A 23,574-nucleotide genomic window follows, 5' to 3' on the forward strand; every position below is an offset into this window, starting at 1 on the left:
ATGGAGTTGTCGATCCTCTCATTAAACTGAACTACTAAGGGTAAAATAATCAATGAAATGTTAAAATAATAAGTTCCATAATCTTATTTCCAAATAGATTTTACGAATACCAACAAATACAGAACCTTTTATTCTCTATATTTCCAAGCTTATGTTGTATATAGGTTTCTTCCTTCTTGTATAGTAACAGAGTGCAGACAGAGATATCATCATGATGATGATAAAAAGAAATATTATTATTTTTAATATATTGGTTTTTAATAAATATTTTATATGTAAATTATTAATATAGCCAATCCATTTCACAGTACGTGTCAACTACGTCCTGCAAAAAAAAGATTAATAAAAATTATATAATCTATTAATTACCAAAATTAAAATTAAAAACTTGTAGTGAAATCATGGAAATGTTTCCTCTGCTTGAACTTCCTTATCTTTTCCACACTAATAGGTACGAGAAGAGGTGAGCCTAGTAGGGGATGTGAAGAAACAAGTCGACAAGCTGAAAAGCAATCTCCTTTCTATCCAATCTGTCCTTGAAGATGCAGATAGAAAACAAGTGAAGGATAAGGCCGTAAGGGATTGGCTAGACAAGCTCAAAGATGTATGTTATGATATGGATGACGTGCTAGATGAATGGAGCACTGCAATTCTTAGATGGAAAATGGAGGAAGCTGAAGAAAATACTCGCAGCCTACAGAAGATGCGATGTTCCTTATCTCCTTGCTTTTGTCTCAATCAAGTGGTTCTACGTCGCGACATTGCCCTTAAGATCAAAGAAGTTAGTGAAAAAGTGGATGACATTGCCAAAGAGAGAGTTGTGTATGGCTTTGATCTGTACAGAGCCACTTATGAACTACAACGACTAACAAGTACCTCCTTTGTTGATGAATCAAGCGTGATTGGTCGAGATGTTGAAAAGAAAACTATTGTAAGCAAGTTGGTGGGTGAAAGTAGTCAGGAAGCACGGGACGTTGATGTCATCACTCTAGTAGGGCTGGGCGGAATTGGAAAAACAACTCTCGCCCAACTAGCTTATAAGGATGCTGAGGTTACGGCTCATTTTGAGAAAAAGATATGGGTCTGTGTTTCAGAACCATTTGATGAGGTTAGAATAGCAAAAGCTATCCTTGAGCAGCTTGAAGGGAGTGCACCGAATTTGATTGAATTGCAATCCCTTTTGCAAATGGTTTCTGAATCCATTAAGGGAAAGAGGTTGCTTCTTGTCCTTGATGATGTATGGACAGACAATCATAGACAATGGGAACAACTGAAACCATCTTTCACAGGCTGTGCACGAGGAAGCAGAATTCTAGTGACCACTCGTAAGGGCACTGTGGCAACGATTATGGGAACTGACCACCAGATCAATGTTGAGAAATTGTCCGACGAGATATGCAGGTCAATATTCAATCATGTGGCATTCCAGGAAAGAAGCAAAGATGAGCGCGAAAGATTGACAGATATCGGTGATAAAATTGCTAACAAGTGCAAGGGCTTGCCGCTAGCTGCCAAGGTATTAGGAGGTCTAATGCAGTTTAAAAGAACAAGAGAAGAGTGGGAACGTGTTTTATCTAGCGAACTGTGGGGGCTAGATGAGGTTGATAGAGATCAGGTTGAAAGAGGAATATTTCTACCTTTGCTTTTGAGTTACTACGATTTACCTTCTGTGGTAAGACGATGTTTCTTGTATTGTGCCATGTTTCCAAAAGACTACGAGATGCGCAAATATGAATTGGTGAAGATGTGGATAGCTCAAGGTTACCTCAAGGAGACTTCAGGTGGAGATATGGAGGCTGTTGGAGAGGAGTACTTTCAAGTCTTAGCAGCGCGCGCTTTCTTCCAAGATTTTAAGACGTATGGTCGAGAAGATATTAGATTCAAGATGCATGATATAGTGCATGATTTTGCCCAATATATGACAAAAAATGAATGTCTAACAGTGGATGTCAATACACTTGGAGGAGCAACAGTGGAGACTTCAATTGAAAGGGTTCGTCATTTAAGCATAATGCTGCCCAACGAGACCTCTTTTCCCGTGTCCATTCACAAAGCAAAAGGTCTTCGAAGCCTCTTGATCGACACTAGAGACGCTTGGCTTGGAGCTGCACTACCTGATGTATTCAAGCAGTTGAGATGCATCAGGTCATTGAATTTGTCAATGTCTCCAATCAAAGAAATACCAAACGAGGTAGGGAAATTGATACATTTGAGACACCTCAATTTGGTAGCCTGTAGAGAGTTGGAGTCCCTGTCAGAAACCATGTGTGATTTATGCAATCTGCAATCCCTAGACGTTGCTTGGTGTGATTCTCTCAAGGAATTGCCTAATGCGATTGGAAAACTTATCAAATTGAGGCATCTCCGGATTTCTGGTTCAGGTGTGGCCTTCATACCAAAGGGAATAGAGAGGATAACAGGTCTGCGAACATTGGATGGGTTTACTGTTTGTGGTGGTGGTGCGAATGAAAGTAAAGCAGCTAATCTAAGAGAATTAAAAAACTTAAATCGCATCGGGAGTCTTGTTATATGGAATCTACGAGGAGGTGAAGAATATGTGAGTGATGCTGCAGAAGCACAACTCAAGAATAAGAATCGTCTGCTTTGTTTGCAATTGGATTTCAACTTCAACCGGGAGAACAACATTTTAATTGAAGTTTTACAGCCTCCGTCAGACTTGGAAAATCTAACCATAACTAGGTACGGAGGGTTGGATTTGCCAAATTGGATGATGACATTAACCAGATTACAGGTGCTTACACTCGGTCTTTGTACAAACGTGGAGGTCTTGCCTCCGTTGGGAAGATTGCCCAACCTTGAAAGCCTGGTATTGAGGTCGATGAAGGTGAGAAGGCTGGATGCTGGATTTTTAGGTATAGAAAAAGCTGCGAATGCCAGTATTAATGAAGGAGAAATTGCAAGGGTCACTGCTTTCCCCAAATTAAAACAACTTTTGATTATGGGTCTCAAAGAAGTAGAAGATTGGGATGGAATTGAAAGGAGAGTGGGAGAAGAAGATGCCAACACAACTTCAATAATATCCATTATGCCACAACTTCGAGATTTGATGATTCTTGATTGCCCGTTGTTGAGAGCACTACCAGACTATGTTTTGGCAGCGCCTATACAGGAACTACGCATAAGAAGGTGCCCCATTCTAACGAATCGTTACGGGAAGGAGGAGATGGGTGAAGATTGGCAAAAGATTTCTCACATCCCTAAGATTCATATTTAGAACCTGCTTTGAGTGTATTAATTATTTGCTTTGGTGTTTGCTAAGGTTGAGTGTAAAATAATATGAAAGCCTTGCCATTTACTCTATGTGACCTCTTTACTTAGATGGAGGATTTATTGCAAGTCAAATATTTTTATTTTTTATAAAAATTTAGTTCTTTAAATATATTTTTCTAGTTTAAAAATATAATAAATTAAAAAATTTATATACAACTAATCAAATAAATTAAAAATTATTTATGTTAATAAATAAATAAAAATTTATTAATAATACTTAAAAACAAAACTGGTTCAAAGCCTTCATTGAGCTCAATGTAAAGAGGACCAACCTGCCGTCATAAAAGCCCAAAATACTCCATTGTAAAAGCCCTCGTAAGAAAACACCTTCTTCTCCAACAAGAAAAGCGAAGTTAAAACCCCAAGTAAATATCCCTGTCTTTCTCTCCTACACGCTCGCATTCTCAGTTTTTCATCTCTGCGTCTTCAAGCAATAAACCATGGGTGATAGCCAGTACTCCTTTTCTCTCACTACTTTCAGTCCTACCGGAAAGCTAGTACAGATTGAGCACGCATTGACTGCCGTTGGATCAGGCCAAACTTCTCTCGGAATCGAACGTTGTTGCAATTTAAGCTCTCTCTCTTTTTTTTTTTTTTTTCTCATTCTCTTGTCATTTTCGAATGTACTATGTTGTTGATGGGTGCTTAGATACTATGTTGTTGATTTTATATTATTTTTTTTGGAGTTGTAGCGGCAAACGGTGTTGTTATTGCAACTGAGAAGAAATTGCCATCTATTTTAGTCGATGAATCTTCTATAAGTAAACATTTATTATTTTCTTTTATTGGTTTTGTTATATTCTTTGGTTGAAATTCAAGAAACGCTTTTGTGTTTTTTGCGTTTTTGATTGTGTTTTCTTTGTGAACTTTTCTGGTTGGCCATGTGATATTTTAGTAATAACATAAGTATAGAGACATGGGTTTGTAGCATTCTAATTAAAGAAGCTGATGATTGTTGTGGAAAAGCAACGTGGATTCTTGCCAATGAGGTGTTGGTCTAGTAGTTAATGGGTTTATATTGAGATTCTTAGGAGTGATTTGAGTTTAGTGACATCGGCTGGTAGAAATCTATTCAAATTCAGTGTAAATTTGTAATTTGTATTAGTAATTTGAGCTTAGTGATTTGGGTTCTTGCCAATGAGGCGTTACTATACTAGTCAATGACTCTAAGATTGGGACTTTGAATGTTGGAGTGTGTAGATTTATATCCTCTTTAATCCCACTTTGTATAAAAAGGCGGTGTTGGTTATTTTAAATCGTGTTGAATGAGGTGGAGATGGTTTGATTTTGGAGCCAGTTGATTGGTCTCTTATTCTAATTTGCAAGATGGTATATAACTTGAGTTGGTTGTTGATGGTATTTAATTGCTTCTTGTTTCAGGTTCAGAAAATACAGAATCTGACACCCAATATTGGAGTTGTCTACAGGTTTGTTTCTGCCTGCTTCTCAGTAATTAGGAATTTCCATTTTTTTAGCTTGTGTTAATTCTTAACAGTGTTAATTCTTAACGGTAAAAGATTTTACCAAATCTATTTTAACAAATCTATTTCGGGCTAATTCAGAAAATGGAATAGTCATTTTAACTTTGTTTTTGATTCTTGACTTTGTTTTTGATTTACTAATTCTTGTTTTGTTAACCAAATCATTTTACCATTACTTCTTTTGATATATTTATTTTCTTCCGATTTGGTTCTGCGTTGTGATTTACTTCTTTGATTGTATTAATTATTTATTATTGAAGTAAGAAGAAAGGAATTGAATTTAGAATGCTAAGTAAGCCATGGTGGCAGCCGAGGCACAGACCTAGTAATATTAATACATTAGAACTATAATTTGTTGCTGCCCAGCTTGGAAGGTATTAGTGTCACTTCCAATGCATGAAATAATTTATTGCTGGAGGAGGAGCAGGGGCCCTAGCTGCTGTTTAATACCGAGGCACATTGTAATTTTAAAAAAATGTTTTTAATTTTATCTAAAGATGTATTAAAATATTTTCTTAGATTTTTTTTATTTTTTATATTAATACATTAAAACCATGAAAAAAAAACACTAGAAAGGTATTAATTTAATGTTTTTTTAAAATCAAATACACTTTTAAAATACATCAAAACACAATTTCAAAAATAAAATTAAAAAGATTTATGAACCTTATCAGCCCCAAGGTTGTGTTGTGCATTTATTATTATAATGTCAGTCATATCATATATCTCTTCAGACTAATATATTTATAGAATTTAAAAATTAATTCTTTATTTAAATTATTTGAATAACTTGATAGGAAATGTCATGGATAATTATTAAATTAATTAATTCTAAAAATTTAATTAATTAATTCTAAAAATAACAATAAAAAATTTTTTATGTCACATAATGGCATTTGTCAAAACTTCTCTTTTAAATTAGTTTAGAATTTGAGTCAACGAATTATTAAACTCGGAGAGACTTGAATGTAACTCTTAAGATTTATTTTTTATTTTTTCATCCAGAACAACCAACGTGGTTTTAGTATTTTTTTAAATTATTCATTATAACGTTGGCATCTTTGGAAGTATAATTAGGGTTGTTTTTCAAAGTAATTTTTATTTTAAAACATATTAAAATAATATTTTTTATTTTTTAAAAATTATTTTTGACATCAGCACATCAAAATAATCTAAAAACATTAAAAACATATTAATTTAAAATAAAAAAATAAAAAAAATTTAAATTTTTTTAAAACTACTTTCGAAACGCGATACCAAGCATTTTAGAGTTAATCCAACTATCCAAATCATGATAAAATAAAATAAAATAAAAGTCAAGCCATGCATACAATAATGCTTATATGTGAATTTTTTTTTTAATGATCCCAATACATATTTGAAGAATAAAAAAATTAGTTCAAAATTTAAAAAAATTAAAATCTTTTAAAAATACAACTAATCCACAAAAAAAAAAAATAATTACACGGCACCTATCACCAGCCACTAAGTGCCATGGGCCAGCGCGCCCATGGCCAGGCAAGGAGCTCCCCTGAAAAGCAACATGTAGAATTTAGGCGTAATAGAGTGTCTGTAGACACTACTACTTAGGTACTAGCTATCACGCACTTTAATAAGTTCAATTATTAGTATTTTTAGCTGAAATATTGCACAAAAGCTGGAAAAAGTCCAATTAAGCTATAGAAAAACCCAGATTTTGATTTTGCAATACTAAAATGTTGCAGAACGTTAAAAGTACGTGTTAACTGTGTAAACCAATGGAACTGTGTAAAGGGGACTTATGATTATGTTTAAATGAAATTTTTAAATAAATTGCGTACCTGCCACTAACTTTACTTGCTTTTGTCATCTTAATTTCTTTTCTTTCCATTCAACCTTCGCCTAAAAAAAAAACATGTAATTAGGCTTTAATTTCAGTTTAATTGTTAAAAAAAAAATTTAGGAATTAAATGAAAATTTTTAAAAAATTTCATTGCTCAAATCCACAATAAAATATAAAAAAGTAATAATAATTTAATGAACAGTAAAAAAGTCACACGTTTTAGCTTTAAATTTAATATTAAAGATTTATATTTTTAAGAAATTCAACATAATATACTCAATGGCTAGAAGCTTGGTGGCCAAGTTCATATCATGAGTTTTCGTTTATTGTCGAGGATGATTTGGAGGTTTCGCCGTTCTTTTATAAATATGCGAGGGGTATGATTGCTATTACAATGTGTCGAATTTTAGTCCTTTTTATATATGATATGGTGCTTCACTTCAGCGTCCACGGTTTGTCCCAGGTTTTGTATTTGTTAGACTGGATGTTTTAATGTTCAGTGTTAAGGTTTACAGATTTCTTGATTTGTTATATACTGGGTTTTTTTTGTCTTTCATTTTCGTGATCTTCTTTTTCTTCTTCTTGTTCTCTAATGGTGTCTTTTTCATCGATCTTGTTGATGCTGAGACTCAGGGTGTGCTTAGGAATGCAGTACAAACCGTATCTTAAAAATTTTAATTTTTTTATTTAAAATAAATTATTTTTTTATTTTTTTAGATTATTTTGATATGTTATATCAAAAATAATTTTTAAAAAATAAAAAAAATTATTTTAATATATTTATAAGTGAAAAGTACTTCAAACCGTTACGTCTTTAGCTTGAGTTTTGAATGAAGGACGTTCTTGTGTGAATACCAAGAGTTTTTGTTTTTTTTTTTTTGATTTTAATGTATTAATATGAAAAATAAAAAAAAATTAAAAGACATTATTATTCTAATATATTTTAAATAAAAAAACTTTATACGTCCCTTGTAGACTCAGGTAAAAAGTTTTTTTTTTTAAAAGAAATAATTTAATAAAAATAATATTATTTGATTTTCTTTTAAAAATAATTAAACTTTTAAACTCTGACCCGATGAAGTAAAGTTTTAAAAATTATGGTTAAAACTGGTTCAGCGAAGAGCTTTGGCCTGAAAAGGGGGAAAAGTCGACACTGCTTTCTCTCCTAAATAGACACCGGATGACTATGACACCCTTGTTATGGTATCTGATTCAGCGAAAAGGAGGGTATTATGGTAATTGGAACAACCTGAATCGAGAATCTGAACCGCTGTATTCCTACGCAAAGATGCACACGCTACTGATAACTCGGCCATCTCAGTCGATTACTCAATGTAATTAATTAGAGCACTCTTTGCTGATTATTTCAAGAAGGGACATCCTCTGCCCTTATTTTTGAGTCACCAGCTAGCTACAAGTCTTCAAGCTTTGAAATGGCTAAAATGAGAATAGCCTAATAATAATAATAATAATAATAAAAAGCAACAACAGAGAAGATAAAATAAAGAAGACATAAAAGCAGGGTATCTACTCTATAACTGGAAGAAAATTAATAGCATTCATATCTATTGTCATGATTAATTAAGTATTGAAAAAAATTATCAAGAAAATTAATATCATCAAGAATAAAGAGTTCAAAATGTTTGTTAAAATTCAAAAAAATGGTGAAATGTCCTATTTTTAGGGATAATGTCAAAAATTTCATTAAATTTAAAAAAGTGATGAAATTTCAAATCATCAGGGATTAACATCAAAGTTTTATTAAAATTCAAGAAATTATGAAATCTACTGTCTTTAGGTCTTCAGGGATTAATGTAAAGAAAAATAAAAGATTAAAAAATTAATGAAATCTCCTATTTTAGAGATTGAAAATGGCAAAATTTCCGTTAATTTTTTTTTATTGATAACAGTCAAGATTATATATATATATATATATATTAAGGCTAGTGCTATAAAATGACAAGCTATAAAATCTTTGATTTTTAGGGATTAATGTTATTTTGATTAATGTTATGATTTTTATAAAATATTGTCTAAAAAAGTATTTTTTTGAAAAAAACCAGGGATGCATTAATAAGATAAAAAATGGTTTTAATTTGATGGATATCTTTTTTATTTTAATCTCAAAGCATTGTTTTTTTTTTATTATTTCTTTTCAATAAAGAACATAGAACAAAAAAGTTATATTGTTTTGTAGAATAATTAAAGAACATATGAAAAAAAAAGTTATATTTTATCTCTTCGTTGCTAAAATTAACATCATATTTTACTATCGTTGCACTACAAAAAAAAAAACAATATGTAATGGCTCTTCAAAATATATTTAAGGACACTTTTTAGTAAAGGCAGGTTCATCTGCATCGATACGAGAGAGTTTTATTTGCTAGGACATGCCTTGTTGTATGATTTATACAGTGTTTGATTTTGTATTTCAACAACATTTAAAAAAAAATTAAATTTCGAAACACTACAAAAACTTAAAAAAAAAAATGTTGAGACACTAAAATACAAGCTTCCTTTTTTTTTTTTCCAACCTACAAGTTGTGCTCTCCAAAAACTAATGAAAAAAAACTAATAAAAACTAACTTAATTTGAGACACTAAAATAAAAAAATGTTGAGACACTAAAAGTCTAAAATACAAGCTTCACCTGCAACGCCAAACCCTAAGTATATAAACTAACTTCCATTCACAATCATCAGCCGCCTCCTTCTCTTCACCCTCTCTTTCTCTCTGCTCATCCCGTCATCATTGCTTCTCTCTCTCTCTCTCTCTCTCTCTCTCTCTCTCTCTCTCTCTCTCTCTCTCTCTTTCCAATCAGAACTAAACAGACGATGGCTGAGGCACTTCTATCTCCGATCTTGGAGCAGTTAACCACGATCGTTGCTCAACAGGTATTTTTCTACCATCTGCAATAACCTGATTTACCTAGCAGAGATAAGAAATATATATAAAGTTCAAGCCTTTTTTCTTCCTATCATAAAAAGAATACTTTTAACTTGAATAAATAAAAATAATATTTTAAATCCTCAAGTATATATTTGGATTTTATTAAAGAATCTTCTTTTTCTTGTTTTATTATTTTTCATATTTCCAAAAATAACCTAAAGAAAATATATCATTCCAAATATAGGAAAACCGAAAAAGGCAAAACAAGAAATATTAAGGGTAAAATAATCAATAAAAAGTTCAAAGGATTACCGAGCGAGTATATATATATATATAAGGTAAAATATCTATAGTTTAATGTAAAATAAAAACCAGATTTTATGTCGGTTCAAAGGAGAAATCCTTCTCTCGGGAGAACATTAAACTCTTTCCATGCCTATATTAATTATATATATATATATATATATATATATATATATACGTTCAGGTTTAACGTTTTACCATTTAAGATTCATTTTATACCTTCTTGTACAGTAGCATAGTGCAGACTGATATCATCATAATGATGATAAAAAGAAAAAAAGAAATATTATTATTTCTAATAAATATTTTATATATAAATTATTAATATAGTAAATCCATTTCACAATAAAATATATTAATACAAAATAGAAATGTTTCCTATGCTTGAACTTCCTTGTCTTTTCCACACTAATAGGTACTGGAAGAGGTGAACCTAGTAGGGGGTGTGAAATTGTCTTCAAATCAGATAAATGTTTCCCATGCTTAACGTTTCTTTTCCTTTGTAAACTAATAGGTACAAGAAGAGGTGAACCTAGTAGTGGGTGTGAAGAAACAATGTGACAAGCTGAAAAGCAATCTCCTTGATATCCAATCTGTCCTTGAAGATGCAGATAGAAAACAAGTTAAGGATAAGGCTGTAAGAAATTGGGTAGACAAGCTCAAAGATGCATGTTATGATATGGATGACGTGCTAGATGAATGGAGCACTGCAATTCTTAGATGGAAAATGGAGGAAGCTGAAGAAAATACTCACAGCCGTGATGATAAAAAATAATACTCTACTAGATAATTCAATTAATGATAAAGAGCCTATAAATAGGCATTACATAGTGCATAATGAACCCACTAACCCACATCACCATTACCCCACTAACCCATGATTCTAGCAACACAATCACCACTCTCTTAGCCACCTAAACACATTCCTAAAGACTAGGTCCATTATGACTAAATCAACATAAAATAAATAATTAAATAAAACAATGAATTAAATAAATAAACTTTAACACCCTCCCTTAAACTGAAATCTGCAGATAACAGTTTAAGAGAAATTATCCTTCTTCAGTATTTTTAATTACTGCTGATCGCGAACACATTCCAAGTAGACCGCGCAATTTCATAAATGCAGCAAGTTTAAGAGGTTTGGTTTGTATATCTGCAACTTGATCTTCACTTCTGCAATAAACTAGGTTGATCATGCCATCATTACTGAGATCTCGCAAGAAGTAGTATCTCACATCAATGTGTTTGCTTCTCCCATGTAACACCGGATTTTTGGAGAGTTTGATAGCTGAGTTGTTATCACAAAATACCGTTGTAGCTCCAATTTGCTGAACCTGTAATTCTTCAAGGATTCTTCTTATCCAAATAGCTTGACAAGCACAAGCTGTGGCAGCAATAAATTCAGCTTCGGTGGTGGATAAAGTAACAATTTGTTGCTTTTTTGAAGACCACGAAACTGCACCTGTGCCAAACATAAAAATAAATCCCGAGGTGCTTCTCCTGTCATCTTGATCACCTGCATAATCGCTGTCAGTAAACCCAACCAGCTCCATCTTTTCTCCTTTCTTGTAGAACAACCCAAAATCCTTAGTTCCTTGCAAGTAACGGAGGATTCTCTTGGCTGTAAGCAAGTGCATTTCCGTGGGATTTTCCATATACCTGCTGATTAGGCTTACAGAATACATAATGTCAGGTCTTGTTGCAGTTAAATACATTAAACTGCCAACAATTTGCTTGTAAAGTGTGCTGTCCACTTTCTTCCCTCCATGATCTTTGTTGAGCTTTAAACCAAATTCAGTTGGAGTGCTAACAGGATTGCAATCCTTCATCTGAAATCTTTCCAGAATATCATGCACATATTTCTTCTGACCAATAAAAATGCCATTTACAGTTTGCATCACCTCTATGCCAAGAAAGTAATGCATCAACCCAAGATCGGACATTTCAAATTCAACCATCATAGAACTCTTGAAATCTTTAAACATATCAGCATCATTTCCAGTAAATAGAAGATCATCAACATATAAGCAAACAATAAGTAATGTCCCCCCATCTCCAATTTTAACAAATAATGAATGCTCATATGGACACTTATGAAATCCTTCTCTTAAGAAATAAGACTCAATACGACTATACCAAGCTCGTGGAGCTTGTTTTAAACCATAAAGAGCCTTTTTCAAACGATATACTTTATGCTCATATCCGATCTTAATATGACCAAGAGGTTGATCAACAAATACCTGCTCCTCCAAGTTTCCATGCAAGAATGCCGATTTGACATCAAGCTGGAAAATAGGCCATGAATTCTGTGCAGCCAATGCAATTATCAACCGAATTGTATCATGTCTTGCAACAGGAGCAAAGACCTCCGTATAATCAATTCCATACTCTTGCTTATACCCCTTGACTACCAATCTTGCCTTATACTTATCAACTTCACCATTTGCCTTTAATTTGGTTTTGAAAACCCATTTTACGCCAATGGATTTTTGTCCTGGTGGAAGATCAATCAACTCCCAAGTATCATTTCTTTCAATAGCATCGATCTCATCATCCATTGCTTGCCTCCATTTTTCTTCTTTGACAGCACTTTCAAAGGTCATGGGATCACAATCTGCAAACAAAGCAAAATAGGTAATTGGATCTTCAATTCCATTTACCTCATAATCTTCCATCCAAGTAGGCCTTTTACGGATACGAGGACAAGGTGGAGCTGCTGCAACAGGAGCTACTGCCGTGGGTGGGAAATTTTCAGCAGCTGCTCCTGTTGTTGAGTGAATTTCAGCAGCTGTTTCTGAGCAAGGCTGCTGCAAAATGGCTGCTGCTGCTGGCCCCAAATCTGCATCTATTTCAAAATCAGCATGCATAGGCTGCTGCCTATCCCAATCCCAAGTTTGCACTTCATCAAACACAACATCACGGCTGGTCACAATCCTTTTTGTAAGAGGATTGTACAATTTATAGGCCTTGGAGCACTCACTCATGCCGAGAAACACACACTTTTCACCCTTATCATCTAGCTTCTTTCTCTTCTCATCCGAGACATGTGCATAGGCTATGCACCCAAAAATTCTGAAATACTCAACATTGGGTTTCCTCCCACTCCATGCTTCTTCAGGTGTCATGTTCTGGACTGAAAAAGTAGGGCTTCTATTCAGCACATGAATACTCCAATTTACTGCTTCCGGCCAAAATTCCTTTGGGATTTTTCCTCTAGCTAGCAAGCTCCTCACCATGTTGAGAATTGTTCTGTTTTTTCTTTCGGATACACCATTCTGCTGTGGTGTATAACTAGCTGTTAATTCCTTGCGAATGCCATGCTCTCCACAAAAAACATCAAATTCAGTTGAACAAAATTCACCACCACGGTCTGTTCGGAGAGTCTTAATGAGCTTCCCTGCCTCATTTTCAGCTTTAGCTTTAAAGCTTTGAAACACATAAAAAGCTTCCGCCTTGTGCTGTAAAAAATAAACCCATGTCTTCCGAGTAAAATCGTCAATGAAGGTGATTAGATACTTTTTACCTCCATTTGAAGATGGACTAATCGGTCCACAAATGTCCGAGTGCACCAATTCAAGAGCATGTTTTGCTCTCCACGATTTGCCTTGCGGGAATGGAGAACGATGTTGTTTGCTAACAACACAATCTTCACATATTTGTGAAGGAATATCAATTTCAGGAAGACCTTTTACCATATTCTTCTGCTGAAGAGTTTTTAGGCCACTAAAATTCAAATGGCCATAACGGAAATGCCAAAGCCATGTTGGATTCTCAATTTCAGCAATAAAACAGGGCTGTGATATCACAATTTCTAAAGGAAACAGCCTATTTGAGCTCATTTTCACTACTGCAATTGACCCTCTCAAAGGATCATAAATTTCACAAATACCATTCTTTATATTTATCTCATACCCCTTCTCTTGCAATTGACCAGCACTCAATAAATTGCTTTTTAAATCGGGCACATAAAGCACATCAGAAATTGTTTCTACAAAACCATTCTTGGTCCTAATCTCAATATCACCCTTTCCTAAAGCATTCACAGTAGAGTTATCACCAAAGCTTATTGTCGAATTAAAATCTTCATTTAAATAAATAAAGGAAGACTTACACCCACACATATGATTGCTGCAGCCCGTATCCACAAACCAAATTTCAGACCCCTGCTGCTGCTCCCGAGACCCCTGCTTCAGCTTCTGGGTTGTCTCCACAGCCATTAGCAGAGTTTCTTCTTCCCTTCTCTCGGCAAAATGTGACATCTCAGCTTTGTCATTGTGTATCCTGGCATAACACTCAGATCGGTAATGCCCAAATTTGTGACATCTGAAGCATTCAACTTTGGACTTGTCACCTTTGCCTCTATTTTGTCCCTCAACACCCCTATAATTGCCTCTGTTCCCCTCAACACCCCTAAAATTCCCCCTGCCTCTGCCAAAATTATCAACAGCCCTAAACTGGTTTCTATAACCATCTCCCCTGTCTCGGTTCCCATCTCTACCTCTCCCTCTGCCTCTTCCTCGGAAATTTGAGGAATGAGAATAATTTGTAGCTTTCAGGGCCTGCTCATTAGTATGTGAGCCCCGAATCATTTTCTGCTCATGCACAAGCAAGGAGCTTTGCAGCTCATCAATGGAGAGTTTTTCAACATCCCGTGACTCTTCAATTGAACAAGCTACGTAATCAAATTTGGGTGACAATGAACGCAATATTTTTTCAACAATCACATTATCATCCATCTTCTCACCGTGAAACCTCATTTTATTGCATATCTCCATCGTCCTGGCACAATAATTTGTGACTGGTTCCCCAATTTGCATCTGTAAAGTCTCAAAATCCCGTCGCAAGGCCTGAAGTTGTGCACGTTTCACCCTTGTCGATCCTTGATATTTCAGCTTCATGGAGTCCCATATGTCTTTGGAAGTTTCTTTGCTAAGAATTGTTTCCAAAATGGGACGATCGATGGCTTGAAACAGATAATTTTTCGCCTTCAAATCCTTCAGCCTTCTCCCTTCCAACTCTGTTTTTTGAGTCTCGGTCAAGACGACAGTCACTGCAGGTTCTTCAATTCCAGCTTCAACAATCGGCCAATACTCCTTGGACCGAAGGAAATTCTCCATTAGCATGCTCCAATGGTCATAGTGACCATCAAAACGTGGAATGGCTGCTTGAACAAAGGTTGATTCTGCCATCGATGTACTTGTGCTTCTGAAAAATGGATGAAGAAAATGGTTGAAAAATTGGATTCTCTCGTCTGGTCACGATTTGAGAAAAACAAATAGCTGGGTTTCTCTCTTTGCTCACGATGAAAACGGCAGGAACTGATTTCTGTAATTTGGGTGGGTTTCTCTCGGCTGCTCACGATGGAAATTGGAGAAGAAAATGACTGAAATTTTGATACTCTCGTTACTCTCAGCTGCACACGATGGAGATTGCAGAAATTCGAATTGGGTTTGTGAATTTTGGATTTTGGTTCGATCTCTCGTCTACCAAAGTTGAATTATTTTGGCTCTCTCTCTCTCGTCTGCTTACAAAATGAAGTGAAAGGGATTTTGGGTGTTTTTTTTTTTTTTTTTTTGGCTTTTTTCGCAGGTTGCTCACGGGTAGGGATATTAGGGATGTTGGGTAAGGCTCTGATACCACTGATGATAAAAAATAATACTCTACTAGATAATTCAATTAATGATAAAGAGCCTATAAATAGGCATTACATAGTGCATAATGAACCCACTAACCCACATCACCATTACCCCACTAACCCATGATTCTAGCAACACAATCACCACTCTCTTAGCCACCTAAACACATTCCTAAAGACTAGGTCCATTATGACTAAATCAACATAAAATAAATAATTAAATAAAACAATGAATTAAATAAATAAACTTTAACAAGCCGACAGAAGATACGGTGTTCCTTCCTTGGATCTCCTTGCTTTTGTTTCAATCAAGTGGTCCGACGTCGCGACATTGCCCTGAAGATCAAAGAAGTTAGTGAAAAAGTGGATGACATTGCCAAAGAGAGAGCTAAGTATGGCTTTGATCTGTACAAAGCCACTGATGAACTCCAGCGACTAACAACTACCTCCTTTGTTGATGAATCAAGCGTGATTGGTCGAGATGGTGAAAAGAGAAATGTTGTAAGCAAGTTGCTGGCTGAAAGTAGTCACGAAGCACGGGACGTGGATGTCATCTCTCTAGTAGGGCTGGGCGGAATTGGAAAAACAACTCTCGCCCAACTAGCATTTAATGATTCTGAGGTTACGGCTCATTTTGAGAAAAAGATATGGGTGTGTGTTTCAGAACCATTTGATGAGATTAGAATAGCCAAAGCTATCCTTGAGCAGCTTGAAGGGAGACCAACGAATTTGGTTGAATTGCAATCCCTTTTGCAAGGGGTTTCTGAATCCATTACTGGAAAGAGGCTCCTTCTTGTCCTTGATGATGTATGGACAGAAAATCATGGACAATGGGAACAACTGAAACCATCTCTCACAGGCTGTGCACGAGGAAGCAGAATTCTAGTGACCACTCGTAAGGACGCTGTGGCAACGATGATGGGAACTGACCACCGGATCAACATTGAGAAATTGTCCGATGAGATATGCAGGTCAATATTCAATCATGTGGCATTCCAGGAAAGAAGCGAAGATGAGCGCGAAAGATTGACAGATATCGGCGATAAAATTGCAAACAAGTGCAAGGGCTTGCCGCTAGCTGCCAAGGTATTAGGAGGTCTAATGCAGTCTAAAAGAACAAGAGAAGAGTGGGAACGTGTTTTATCTAGCGAACTGTGGAGGCTAGATGAGGTTGATAGAGATCAGGTTGAAAGTCGAATATTTATACCTTTGCTTTTGAGTTACTACGATTTACCTTCTGTGGTAAGACGATGTTTCTTGTACTGTGCCATGTTTCCAAAAGACTTCGAGATGGTCAAAGATGAATTGGTGAAGATGTGGATGGCTCAAGGTTACATCAAGGAGACTTCAGGTGGAGATATGGAGCTTGTAGGAGAGCGGTACTTTCATGTCTTGGCAGCGCGCTCTTTCTTCCAAGATTTTGAGACGGATATATTTGAAGGAATGAAATTCAAGATGCATGATATAGTGCATGATTTTGCCCAATATATGACAAAAAATGAATGTCTAACCGTGGATGTCAATACACTTGGAGGAGCAACAGTGGAGACTTCAATTGAAAGGGTTCGTCATTTAAGCATGATGGTGTCAGAGGAGACATCTTTTCCCGTGTCTATTCACAAAGCCAAAGGTCTTCGCAGCCTCTTGATCGACACTAGAGACCCTTCGCTTGGAGCTGCACTGCCTGATTTGTTCAAGCAGTTGACATGCATCCGGTCATTGAATTTGTCAGCGTCTTCAATCAAAGAAATACCAAACGAGGTAGGGAAATTGATACATTTGAGACACGTCAATTTGGCAAGGTGTGGAGAGTTGGAGTCCCTGCCAGAAACCATGTGTGATTTATGCAATCTGCAATCCCTAGACGTTACTTGGTGTCGGTCTCTCAAGGAATTGCCCAATGCGATTGGAAAACTTATCAAATTGAGGCATCTCCGGATTTATCGTTCAGGTGTGGACTTCATACCAAAGGGAATAGAGAGGATAACATGTCTTCGAACATTAGATGTGTTTAAAGTGTGTGGTGGTGGTGAGAATGAAAGTAAAGCAGCTAATCTAAGAGAATTAAAAAACTTAAATCACATTGGAGGGAGCTTTAGTATACGGAATCTAGGAGGAGGTAAAGAAGATGCGAGTGACGCTGCAGAAGCACAACTCAAGAATAAGAAGCGCCTGCTTCGTTTGGAATTGGGTTTCGACTACAACCAGGAGAACGGCATTTTAATTGAAGCTTTACAGCCTCCGTCAGACTTGGAATGTCTGACCATATCTAGTTACGGAGGGTTGGATTTGCCACATTGGATGATGACATTAACCAGATTACAGGAGCTTAGACTTGATGATTGTACAAACCTGGAGGTCTTGCGTCCGTTGGGAGGATTGCCCAACCTTGAAATCCTGGTACTGAGCTCGTTGAAGGTGAGAAGGCTGGATGCTGGATTTTTAGGTATAGAAAAGGATGAGAATGCCAGTATTAATGAAGGAGAAATTGCAAGGGTCACTGCTTTCCCCAAATTAAAAAGACTTGATTTTAGGCATCTCTTAGAAGTAGAAGAGTGGGAAGGAATTGAAAGGAGAGTGGGAGAAGAAGATGTCAACACAACTTCAATAATATCCATTATGCCACAACTTCAATATTTGGAAATTATCAATTGCCCATCGTTGAGAGCACTACCAGACTATGTTTTGGCAGCGCCTCTACAGGAATTATTCATAACTGATTGCCCCCATCTAAGGAAACGTTACGGGGAGGAGGAGATGGGTGAAGATTGGCAAAAGATTTCTCACATCCCAAAAATAATTAATCTTTTTTAAGATGAGAAAGGCAGAACTCTTTAGAACCTGCTTTGAGTGTATTAATTATTTGCTTTGGTGTTTGCTAAGGTTGAGTGTAAAATAATATGTAAGCCTTGCCATTTACTCTATGTGACCTCTTTACTTAGATGGAGGATTTCATTCAATGTGACTTTACTGTAATTCGATTTTATTTCCTACTTACCATTTACTCTCTCATCCTCTCCCTCTCCCTCCCTCTCTCTCTCTCTACTGTAATTGGATTTTATTTCCTACTTACCATTTACTCTATCAAATGCAGCTGTCACATACCTTTCTCTCATCCTCTCTCTCTCTCTCTCTCTCTCTCTCTCTCTCTCTCTCTCTCTCTCTCTCTCTCTCTCTCTCTCTCTACTGTAATTGGATTTTATTTCCTACTTACCATTTACTCTATCAAATGCAGCTGTCATGTTATCTCGCTCACGTGAAGCTTATTCCGTACTTAAATTCTCCAAATGCCACTCTAAAAAAATTGCGTTTGAAATTTCAACTACTGTAACTCATATCTATAATTAATCTATATATTTTAACATCCTCTCTCTCTCTTTCTCTCTCTCAACATAAAATGATATGTGATTCATATGTTTCTTTGAGTGTATTAATTATTTATTATTGAATAAATAATAAATAATTGAAGTAAGGAGAAAGGAATTATTTATTATTGAAGTAATAAATTATTTATTACTTCTTTGAGTAATATTAATTATTTATTACTTCTTTGTGATTTACTTCTTTGAGTGTATTAATTATTTATTATTGAAGTAAGGAGAAAGGAATTGAATTTAGAATGCTAAAAGTAAGCCATGGGGGCAGCTGAAGCACAGAGGTGGTAATTAAGCAAGTAATCTAGCTAGATTGCTGCCCTTGGAAGTTATTAGTGTCACTTCCAATGCAAGTTCTCTACAATTTTTAATCTTTGTATCGAAGGCTTCATGCATGAAATAATTTATTGCTGGAGGAGGAGCAGGGGCCCCTAGCTGCTGTTTAATAACGAGGCACATTGCAATTTTTAAAAATGTTTTTTTTTTATCTAAAGATATATTAAAATATCTTCTTAGATTTTTTTATTTTTTATATTAATACATTAAAATTATATAAAAAAATACTAGAAAAATATTAATTTGACTTTTTAAAGCCAATATACACTTTAAAATACATTTAAACACAATTTCAAATGCAAAAACAAAAAAGTTTATGAATCCTATCAGCCCCAAGGTTGTATTGTACATTTATTATTGTAATGTGAGACACGTCTTTCTAAACCAATATATTTGTAAAATTTAAAAGTTAACTCTTCATTCAAATTATTTAAATAACCTGATATGAGATATATCATACATAATTATTAGATTAATTAATTCTGAAAATTTAATTAATTAATTCTGAAATTAACAATAAAAATTATTTATGTTATATAATGTAAATTGTCAAAAAAAAAATTTAACATCTAAATCTATTGAGTTAATGTATCTCGTATATAAAACTATATTTTAACAACAATTTTGTCCATGCTTTTCTCAGAGGGAAGATTGTTAAAGACTTCAACTAAACCATGAAAAAAAAATTCACACAAAGCCCTAGCACCAAGTACCATGGGCCAGCGCTCCCATGGCCAGGCGAAAAGCTCCCCTGAAGAGCAACATGTAGAATTCAGGTAATAGCTATCACGCACTTTAATAAGTTCAATTATTAGTATTTTTAGCTGAAATATTGCACAAAAACTGCTATAGAGAAACCCATATTTTGATTTTGCAATACTAAAATGTTGCATAAAGTTAAAAGTATGTGTAACTGTGTAAACCAGTGGAACTGTGTAAAGGGGACTTATGATTATGTTTAAATGAATTTTTTAAATAAATTGCATGTCTTCACCAACTTTTACCTGCTTTTCTCACTTTAATTTCTTTTCTTACTTTAATTTTTTTTCTTTCCATTCAACTTTCACCCAAACAAAAAACATGTAATTGGATTCTAATATTCAACAAAAAAAAAATCAACTTAATTGTTAAAATAAAATTTAGAGATTAAATTAAAAATTTTCAAAAATTTCATTGCTCCAACCCGCAATGAGAGAGGGTAATAATAATTTAATAAACAGTAAAAAAACCCCACGCTTTAGCTTTATACTTAATATTGAAGATTTATATTTTTAATAAATTCAACAAAATATACTGAATGTCTAGAAGCTTGGTGGCCAAGTTCAGATCATGAGTTTTCGTTTATTGTCGAGGATGATTTGGAGGTTTCGCCGCTGTTTTATAAATTTGTGAGGGGTTTGATTGTTAATTACCGTTACAATGTGTCGAATTTTAGTCCTTTTATATATGATATGGTGCTTCACTTCAGCGTCAACGGTTTGTCCCAGGGACTGCTCTTTTTTCAGGTTTTGTACTTGTTAGACTGGATGTTTTAATGTTCAATGTTAAGGTTTCCAGATTTCTTGATTTGTTATAAAAAATTGAATTCATTATATTCTTTAAATATCCTTGGATGTTTTTGAGTTAAAAATCCACTATTACCATTGAACCTTGAGCTCAATTTTCTAGCCACCACAGTGGTTGAAATTTGAGCAAAATAGACGACGCGTTGTTTATTTTGACAGACAACATGTCATTTGATTTATTTATTTTTTTAAAATAAAACGAATGACATGTCGTCCACCCCAGGTGCATTTTAAAAAACGACCTAGTCACGTGGTCCTTCCTTGGCAGGCCCGTGCATGGGCCCTGATGAAAGGGGTTAGGTAGACCCAGCAACGCCTAACCTTTTTTTTTTATTTTTTTTTATTTCAATTAATGCTTCTTTTTTTATTTAAAAAGAAACTTTATTATATTTATATTAATACACTTTCTCTTTTTTATTTTGTTTAAAGAGCCTTTTTTAAAAGATGATGATTTTTTGGATATCCATTTAATTTTCAAAGAGATTTTCCTTATTCATCTATAATTAATGCCAAATAAATTGTTTCACATCAAATTAACCTCTACATTTTGTTTCACTTTTGAAACTCAAAATGACAAGTCATTTCCATAGAAACATACAAATAGAAAAATGACCGATGCATAATACTTAAACCCAATGTGAAGCAATGGCCAAGTATAGACTTGCCTTTGCCTTTTTCCTTTTTACACATATTTTCTCATTGTTTCAGTGACATTTGCTTGCATCAACCTTGTAGGAAATTAGTTGCTTTATACTGAAGTTTCAGAATCATACTCTAACCCCAGTCTTAAGCAAATTATCTTAATTTGCAGTATATATTGCCTAAACTTCATTGAGAATAACCTCAAATTAATTTTCTCTGGCACTCCACAGTAGATCACTATCCTTCCTATCTTCATCAACTTCTCATTTCATCAGTCAACAACGCCCCATTACTTTCTCTCCTTTTTCTTGACACATTCAGTAGTAAGAACAACAATGGCTGACGCACTTGTATCCCCAATTTTGGAGCAGTTAACCACGATCGTTGCTCGACAGGTACTCTTTTTTGTTTCTTTCTTTTTTTTTTGTTTTTTTTATAATCAACAGGTACTTAATTACTTTTCTACAATTTTGCAATTAACCTAACATTTATAGTTCATTATACATTGATTTCATTATCTTATAGAATATCTGTTAATTTGTCAGAAGCTAAATCAGTAGCTTGATTTATATATTATCACATTGCATGTTATCAAATAAAATACACACACAGACACACAAGATAGCGGGTTCTTACGATTCTCTTTCTTTTTCTTTATATCTTTTGTGCTATACAAAATATGGTTATTGTGATGGCTGGTTAGAACAAATCAATATAGTAAAATAGTAGTAAATTCCTTTTTCAATAATTCCTTATCATATTTGAATGCATAAATCATTATATTTGTAATAAAATTATTATGATAAAATGATTAAAATAAATATAGTCAAATATTCGATTAATTACAAACATGATTATAGAAATTCTAATATTTCTTTTTTATTTTGATATCAACCTCACAGAATTTTTTAAAAAATAGACTATGATAATTATTAAAAGTCACCTAATAATATTGTGAAATTGCAATGTATTGCGCTCCACAATTATATGATTATTATAATATCTATGAATTCTATCTTTTATCTAAAGAAATCCTTTATTCAAATAAAATATATTTTAATTCACGCATCTAGTAAATTTTAGTACAATAATTGTGCATTAGCATTACATTATTTACGAGTCATTTTATTTTAGAGAGTTTATTATATATAATTTGAATATAATTAACAATATAAATATATTAATTGCTACTGTGAAAAAGTTTAATAAAAATGATTTAATCTATTAATTGCTAAAAAATAAGAATTTGTACTGAAATCATAGAAATGTTTCCTATGCTTAACGTTTCTTTTCCTCTGTACACTAATAGGTACAAGAACAGGTGAACCTAGTAGTGGGTGTGAAGAAACAATGTGACAAGCTGAAAAGCAATCTCCTTGATATCCAATCTGTCCTTGAAGATGCAGATAGAAAACAAGTGAAGGATAAGGCTGTAAGAGATTGGCTAGACAAGCTCAAAGATGCATGTTATGATATGGATGACGTGCTAGATGAATGGAAGCACTGCAATTCTTCGATGGAAAATGGAGGAAGCTGTAGAAAATACTCACAGCCGACAGAAGATACAGTGTTCCTTCCTGGGATCTCCTTGCTTTTGTTTCAATCAAGTGGTTCGACGTCGCGACATTGCCCTGAAGATCAAAGAAGTTAGTGAAAAAGTGGATGACATTGCCAAAGAGAGAGCTAAGTATGGCTTTGATCTGTACAAAGCCACTGATGAACTACAGCGACTAACAACTACCTCATTTGTTGATGAATCAAGCGTGATTGGTCGAGACGGCGAAAAGAGAAATGTTGTAAGCAAGTTGCTGGCTGAAAGTAGTCAAGAAGCACGGGACGTGGATGTCATCTCTCTAGTAGGGCTGGGAGGAATTGGAAAACTCGCCCAACTAGCTTTTAATGATGCTAAGGTTACGGATCATTTTGAGAAAAAGATATGGGTGTGTGTATCAGATCCATTTGATGAGGTTAGAATAGCCAAAGCTATCCTTGAGGAGCTTGAAGGGAGGGCATCTGATTTGGTAGGATTGCAATCCCTTTTGCGAAGGGTTTCTGAATCCATTAAGGGAAAGAGGTTCCTTCTTGTCCTTGATGATGTCTGGACAGAAAATCATGGACAATGGGAACAACTGAAACCATCTCTCACAGGCTGTGCACGAGGAAGCAGAATTCTAGTGACCACTCGTAAGGACGCTGTGGCAACGATGATGGAAACTGACCACCGGATCAACATT

General features: G+C 34.6%; 2 protein-coding genes and 1 long non-coding RNA gene across 6 annotated transcripts in view; 2 read left to right on the forward strand and 1 right to left on the reverse strand.

Annotated features, from left to right (window-relative positions):
- The window catches only part of LOC7482215 (putative disease resistance protein RGA4), a 124,615-nt gene that overhangs the window by 79,933 nt on the left and 21,108 nt on the right, over positions 1-23,574 (forward strand). The window contains exons 1-3 of one of the 3 annotated variants that reach the window (XM_052445812.1): positions 9,275-9,487; positions 10,300-10,311; positions 22,662-23,081. In XM_052445812.1, coding sequence (XP_052301772.1) covers positions 22,831-23,081 — 251 coding nt within the window. In that variant the 5' untranslated portion in view covers positions 9,275-9,487; positions 10,300-10,311; positions 22,662-22,830. Of the gene's footprint in view, positions 1-451; positions 3,399-9,274; positions 9,488-10,299; positions 10,312-17,374; positions 17,543-22,661; positions 23,082-23,574 lie in introns of those variants that run through there. The other 2 variants (XM_052445810.1, XM_052445811.1) reach the window with 2 other exon arrangements.
- The window catches only part of LOC127904070 (uncharacterized), a 134,515-nt gene that overhangs the window by 75,071 nt on the left and 35,870 nt on the right, over positions 1-23,574 (reverse strand). The window contains exon 3 of one of the 2 annotated variants that reach the window (XR_008056905.1): positions 1,638-1,957. The exons of the other annotated variant lie outside the window; for it this stretch is intronic. This is a non-coding gene — a long non-coding RNA (uncharacterized LOC127904070). The remainder of the gene's footprint in view (positions 1-1,637; positions 1,958-23,574) is intronic. 2 annotated transcript variants of the gene reach the window in all.
- Positions 1-23,574, forward strand: part of LOC18103922 (putative disease resistance protein RGA3) — a 134,906-nt gene that overhangs the window by 74,836 nt on the left and 36,496 nt on the right. Inside the window, exon 4 of the mRNA XM_052445809.1 lies at positions 16,510-16,593. Coding sequence (XP_052301769.1) covers positions 16,510-16,593 — 84 coding nt within the window. The remainder of the gene's footprint in view (positions 1-16,509; positions 16,594-23,574) is intronic.

The sequence above is a fragment of the Populus trichocarpa genome, chromosome 12 (genome assembly GCF_000002775.5).
Source record: "Populus trichocarpa isolate Nisqually-1 chromosome 12, P.trichocarpa_v4.1, whole genome shotgun sequence".
Lineage (NCBI taxonomy): Eukaryota > Viridiplantae > Streptophyta > Magnoliopsida > Malpighiales > Salicaceae > Populus > Populus trichocarpa.